The sequence below is a fragment of the Atta cephalotes genome, assembly GCF_000143395.1.
Source record: "Atta cephalotes unplaced genomic scaffold scaffold00003, whole genome shotgun sequence".
Taxonomy (NCBI): domain Eukaryota; kingdom Metazoa; phylum Arthropoda; class Insecta; order Hymenoptera; family Formicidae; genus Atta; species Atta cephalotes.
This window is the reverse complement of record NW_012130067.1, coordinates 1,261,534-1,268,761: the sequence shown is the minus strand read 5'-3', so window position 1 is coordinate 1,268,761 and position 7,228 is coordinate 1,261,534. Positions and strand designations below refer to the sequence as shown.

General features: G+C 28.4%; 1 protein-coding gene across 1 annotated transcript in view; it reads right to left on the bottom strand.

Moving 5' to 3' along the window:
- Positions 1-5,193: 5,193 nt before the first annotated feature.
- LOC105625010 (cysteine--tRNA ligase, cytoplasmic) overlaps positions 5,194-7,228 on the bottom strand; it is a 7,497-nt gene continuing 5,462 nt past the window's right edge. The window contains exons 6-9 of the mRNA XM_012206354.1: positions 6,886-7,036; positions 6,609-6,817; positions 5,423-5,797; positions 5,194-5,325 (exon numbers count right to left, since the gene is read on the bottom strand). Of these exons, the coding sequence (XP_012061744.1) occupies positions 5,194-5,325; positions 5,423-5,797; positions 6,609-6,817; positions 6,886-7,036 (867 nt within the window). The remainder of the gene's footprint in view (positions 5,326-5,422; positions 5,798-6,608; positions 6,818-6,885; positions 7,037-7,228) is intronic.

Genomic DNA, 7,228 nt, shown 5'->3' with positions numbered 1-7,228 from the left:
ATATCATTCATAAATTTCATAAATTTAGATTGTTTATAAAAAAGTTTTACTCATATAATATCATGAGTGATTCATAGCCATATATTACATTATTTAATTTATTTAATTATTTGAACGCTATTTTTTATAGAATTTTAAATGTTTAGTTTGACTAATCATAAGTGTTGGTTAAAAGTCACTATGATTTATACAGTTGTGTGTTGTAATTTATTAGCATTTTTTTCACAAAAATAAGAAAAGAGTACAGAGTTCTACATATAAAAACTAGACGAAAATGTAGATTAAAATTAAGAAAGAATAAAATTACTTTTCATTTTTTCTTACTCTTAAAAATTTAATACTGAAGATAACCCTGGTGAAAATTTTTCTCATAATTTTTATATGAATTGGAACACTTTTCAGAAATATTCAGAAATATTCGGAAAGTTTACATCTTCACTCAGAATTTTTCATACAAGTGAATTTTGAAATTTTTTCATCCTATAATTTTTAAAAAATATTTTTAAATTTTTTACATTTTAATAACATTCATCAGAAATTATACATAATTACAAAAATTTTTAGAAATATCTTACGATATTTCATAATTAACATGAAAAATTCTGAGAAAAGATGTAGATTTTCTGAGAAATGTTCCAATTCGTATAAGAAATGTGAGAAAGTTATTAAAGTATAAAATTATATAGAAATTCTGAAAAATTATATGAACAATTCTGAAAAACATTTTCACCAGGGAATGATTAATTACTTACTTATTTTGTTGTTCAATACTTTTAATATTCGAAATCAATTTTCAATTAAATTGGCTAATATTAAGGAGCCTTCTTATTCTGTAACTCTTAACGACTGTAATGTTACAGTTACAGAATAGTAAATTAAATTGAGTTTCTGTAAGGATTAGATCGTTGATAGTACATCGGTTTTTATTGACTTTATTCTTATATTCCCATTGAAATACATGCACATGCATGCATATTCCTTAGAACTTGTGTTATTCATTTATGAAAATCTCTATTTACGCAGTCTCATGTATCATACGAAGTCAAACTGTTATTTTGCTTTCAAAGAAGACAGATCTTAGAATCTTAAACTAATCGGCTGTCACGGAGCTGTGAGGAATTAATCGTAGACAACATAGTATTTAGATAATCGAGAAAAAATCGGTAGTCGAGTCGAAGCTGTCTATCCGGCTTCGATTTTTCAACGTCTCTGTTGATTATTCTTATCATTGTGATGTTTAACAATGAAAATTACTGACACATCATGAATAAAATTCACCAACTAATTCAAGAACGATTGTTTATGTTACCGGCTTGGTGCGTCAATTTTACATTAGCGTTTCGCTGAAAATCGCAGTACTCTCACACTCATTCATAAATATTCTCGTTAATGCGATTCCAAGATACTACCAAAAAACACATCGTTCACAGAAATGTTCCATCGAGAACTATGTATCTCGCGAAAGAGAGAGCGAAAAAGAAGAAGACTCACCTGTGTAGCGGAGAGATATCTCGGAAAAAGCAACGAAGTTGCAGGCTTAAGTCCATATATACCCAGGTGAGCCTCATTAGAATGCAGATGCGGGGGCCTCCGCACGATTGGCTGGTTCGTCGACCCTGTGCCTCCCGTCAACATCCAGGCACCGGCAACGACGACGACGACGACGAGAACTTCCGTGAAGTTGGCACCCGACTTTTCATCAATTCAGATTTCAAAGGACGTTTCTTGAGAATTTTGCCTGTAGATGACTGTAGTAGTCATATTTTTATTATTTCGTTTGCAGTTGAAAAATAAAAATGCTATCAATTTTTAAAAAAACAGGTAAGGAACTTTTTTTTATCAAATTCATATTTGAAATCGTTTGTAGTACATTTTTATTTGTTAAAAAGTAGCTTATGATCGATTTTTAAAAAACAGCTAGGAATTAATTTTAAATGGGAAAGCAAATGATATATTTTCATTATAAATCATTTGTAATTGTTTAAAGTGATTTTTCCAATTGTTTGTAATTGAATTGTTTAAAAGTTACATTAAATTAACAGTAAACTAAAAATGTGATTTTGCCAATTTTTGAAACCAACATAACATATGTTAAGGTCATTAAAATCAGCAAGATCATCGATGTTATATGAAGTTTTATCAAAAGCCTTGTCCTATGTATAAATAAAATATCAGCCTTATGTCTATTGTTAAAAAAATGATCGTATCGTAGAATCGCCTAAATATTGTGCTACCGCGAGCTTTTAGAACTTGAGTCCAGGTTTTGGCGCCTTTTGCACTGCACCACGCTATACTGTATCGCTAAAATAGCTCAAAAGTGTTACTTTGAAATAAATAAAATAAAATACATATATGTATTATTCCAATATCTAATTTTGAAGTAAGTGGCTCTTCTCATATTGAATTTATGTACACTAAGAGAAAAAAAAAATATTTTATAATTGCTATAACTATAATTCTAAAATTTAAAAAATAATAAAAACTAAAGTAGTACCGAATACTATAAAAATATAGTATTCAGTACTACTTTAGTTCTTATTATTTTGTAAAATTAGTTGCAAGTAATTAAATTATTAGAATTGTTAATTTAATAGTTGTCAAAACTATATTTTTCTCTGAGTGTATAAATACTTTCGTATTAAACATAAAATGCAAAGCTGATAATGAAAATAGAGTAATGTAAGGATAATAAAACTACTATTAGAAAAAAAAGATCATTAGAAATATTGGAGTTATTATGGCGAAAGAAGAGGCGCTCGAAGATCACACATCCCTGAACGCAAATTTTCTTAACACGGTCTTGTCGATGATTGTGTTTACACGGACATCCTAATCGGATTTAATAACATCCGTAGTCATGAAACTGATGGCCAATAAGCCTCTGAAGAATGGAATGATTGTGGTTGACCAGTTTCATAACATCGCGCGATATTATAACTAGATCTGATCGAAACTTTTACCGAAACTGAACCAAAATCACTCGGCTACATGTCAATTTCAAACCGAAAAGAAAAATTAAAAAATAAGAATCCTATGAAGACCGTATGTATAGACATGCCCTTATATCATATACTTTTTCTTCATAAACATCATAATTTAATTACTAAAACAATAATTACAAATATTAAAATTAACAAATATTATAATTAAATTATGAAAAAAAACTATATGGTTTCAGTCGAAATTGATAATTGTAATGAGTGTTCGTTTTCAGTTTCGATCAGACTTTAATAATAACGCAGTTCCTAACTATGGATGTTATTAAACCTGATTAAGAGTGTCATATAAACGTAGTTAATACAAATGTTGTTGACACAAATGTATAAAGTGAAGCCTACGTTTACACAAGTTACAATATCGATGAAACTGACCAATCACAGCTATTCCTCTGAAGAATGGAATGACTATGATTGGCCAGTTTCACAACATCACGCGATATTATAACTTCGTTGTAAATCGAGTCGTGTAAATGTAGTCCCTCTGACATGAGATGTATCTCATTAAACTTTCTCGATTAAGAACGAAAATGTTGTCGCGAGCAGTTTAAATACCAGCTTCATTCCAATCCGGAAATTGTAATCGAGAATGAGCAGATCGACCATTTTCCTCGATTATTCCGAGTTTTCGGGCTGGATATCGGATATGATGCGTATTTTACAGGAAGTTGGAAAAGCAACTGACGGGTCGACCTGTTCGTCTACCTCGGGTTTTCACTGCTTTTGAATATAGGATGAATATTGGCTCGCTTCGCGAATCGAGCATTATATCGCCTTCGCATTTACAAAGCTGTCACTGTCGGCCCACTCGTTATGCGTGAAAGGGGTATTATGTTTTAATAATGGACAGCATCGCGTGTCAAATTCATCCGGTCGAGTGAAAACACGTAACATTTATTTTGTTCGACCAGTTTTGAATCGCATCGACCATACGATATGCCGATGTATGTACACGCGTATGTACATCAAGTATGAATATGCTGTTAGTAGTTTCACGATATTGAAACATTCTTTTCATACATTATATATTATACATTATATTTAGTGATCTCATGATTTTAATATATAAAGCCATACACAGGTATTTATTGAAATTTAATAGATAAAACAATACAATTTATTGCAATATGCATTACAACACGCAAAGCTTTATAAAATTAATTTACTTTAAGCGGGGATCCTAAAGCTGTCTTATTGACTAAATCATATATTTTTGTATAACAATTATTTTTTTCTTCTTTTATAGATTCAAAAATCTTTTTTCAGGATTAAAGTATACGCATTAATACATGTCTGTCAAATAAAGTTTATACTGAGAACAAAAAATTTCGAAATTAAAATATTTTACCATTTTTTAGTCCAATATAACGCTCTAAATCTATCATATCGTGACAGACATGTATTAATCTAGAGCGCCATATTTGATTCATACAAAAGCTGTACAATCTATTCGAAATAATAGCCCAGACTAGTAGTTTAACCAGACTAATAACAGAGCAGTTTACACGAAGAAAAACGTAGAGTTCTTAAAATTGGACTAAATATCTAGTTAAAACGTTATTCTTATTATATTGAACTTAAATCATTTGAGCCTTATATTATTTATTTATTAATTTTAAAACGTTATTGTTATACAAAAATTTATGTGTATGTGCGTGATATTGATGTAGTAGTAAGTATGTCATGATATGTCAATGACACATAAATCATTTGTATGTAGATTCTATTTACACTACGACTAATCATCTTTGAGATCCCCTTAATAATGATAAATTACAATACTGGGATTCTCTCTCTCTTATATTAATTCAAGATAATACAATAAAATAGATAGACAACAAAATGAATTTCAAAAGGTTTGATAACTGAAATTTAATCATAAATGAAAAAGATACTGATAGGAAATCAGACATTTAAATTTAATCTTTAATAAAAGTTTTCGGAACAAAGCTTATTTCATATTAATAGATATTCAGATATATATATATATATATTAGATATTCAGATATATTTGAAATTATATTGATATGTCATATAGACAGTCGTAATTTAGAAAATATTTCTCAATATTTTAGAGAAGGAATTATTATTCTAATGTGATAAAGTAACACAAAAAATACAGTTGTCGAAGTATGAAATTGCTATACTAAGCTATAACTTCATAAATAAGTCGAGATTATTTCTTATGTGGAAGGATCTATAAGCAACCATTTTGCGTGGAAGTCAAATATTCATTATATTTTTTTTCCTGTGCTTGCTGTAACTTTTGCAACTTCTTGAATAAACTTTTGCTAATTTCTTTACCTTCGACATCATGTGTTGGTAATCCCTGCATAGAAATATTTAAAAAAATATATAAAATATTAATATAAATTCAGTAATGTAAATTTACTGAATGTTATATGCAAGATGAGCAAAATATTTACCTTATCATCAAATTGGGAATATTTATCTTTCTCCAATCTGAACATATCATTTGGTGATATTCTTTTCTGCGCTTCTTTTGCTGCTGCCATAGCAGCAGCCTCTGCTTTTATTTTTTCTTTCTCTAAGGTTTTCTCAAGTTCTAATTTCTTCTTAATTTCTTTCTCCTTCAACAATTCTTCCCTGTTGACTAATTTTACTTTACACTCTCCTTCATTACTATCTTCCAACCGCACACCAACGTTAGGTAAAATATCATCGCGCAATTGATCGCACTCTTGTAAAATATCTTTCGCTTTCAAAGTTTTCGCATAATTTCGGACTTTTTCTCGAAAATTCACCAGAATTTCAACATATGGCATAACAGTTTCTTCAACCTAATTATACAAAAATATATATGTCTCGAAATTTATGAATCAAAATACCAAAACAAGAAAATTTTCGAAAAATTAAGTAAAAATTCGTCTTTAAAAACTGCATTTTTAAAAGTAATTTAAATACAAATTAATTTTAGTATTCAAATTTTCAAGGAACAATCATTTTTTATTCTCAGAAAGACTCATCTTTTTTTAAGCGACTCATTTTTTCATTTTGTCGAGAATAAACTTTTCTCACTATTTTTGAGAAATAGTCTCTAACCGCTTCCTATGAAATGTATAATCTTGAGTGATAAAGTAATCTGTAATTAGTTATATTTAAACTTTTTATGTCTTCAAACCTATTGCTTAAAATAAAAATTTATAACATTTTTACATAAATTTTTGAAAGCTTTCTTATTGTAGTATTTTAATTCGCGAATATCGGGACACTTCATATAATACTTCATATATATGTGTTACAATTACAATTTCAAATCATATTTTAAAATGCTCATATTTATATAAATTTATCTCCTGTTTCAAAATAAACAGATAAAAAATTAAATGAGAATACACATCTTCCAAATGCTTGAAAAATCCTCAAAGTTACCAAAAAAACATATTTAAAAAAAATTATGCGACTTAATTCCTACTCAAATTTGTTCTTTTCGAATTAAATTGAAATAAATTGCAAACTCGGATTTTTCAAAGACTATTTATATTGTAAGAGATGAAATTTAAAAAAAAACAGCGCAAAATTTGAATAGCTACACTTATTAAATTTATCAATGTAAAAAAGAAGTTGTTATTGTATTTATACTAATCTTACATTTGTATTGACTATCTCATCATTAATTGGAAATCCAATTGAATTGTACGAAGAAGAAACAGCTCCAAAAATGGTAAACATCTTCGTAATATATACAGCGATATCCCTAAGAAGAAGCAAGTTTGGATTTTTACTTTCACTCATGTATACATTGCAATTTGTCACGAGCTCCCGTATTAAATTGAGAACAGTTCTTGTATCAATATTGTCTGCAATAGACAAATTTTTTTAGCGATACACGTAATCTACCAATGATTACGAAGTAATTAAGACTTACCACACAATGCTTTATGTATAGAATGCTTTCCAAGATAAAATTTCTCATTGAGTTTTACTTCCAAATTAGACCATTTAATAAAACTATCAATAATAGTAGTAGTACTCGTTCCCAAACTTCTAATCTTACATTTTATATTTAAAAAAAATTCCTGAAAAATAAAAGCAGAAATTTTATTTTCTAAATATGTAAATCTAAAATTATGAAGATTCAAATACATTTCAAATACACCTGTTAATAAAATTTTTGCAACAATTAAATTTTATAAATATTTCGCAAATTTCAAATAAATATAATTCCGCGAAAGTATTTTAAAAATGTTTGCATTCTCTCTCTCTCTCTC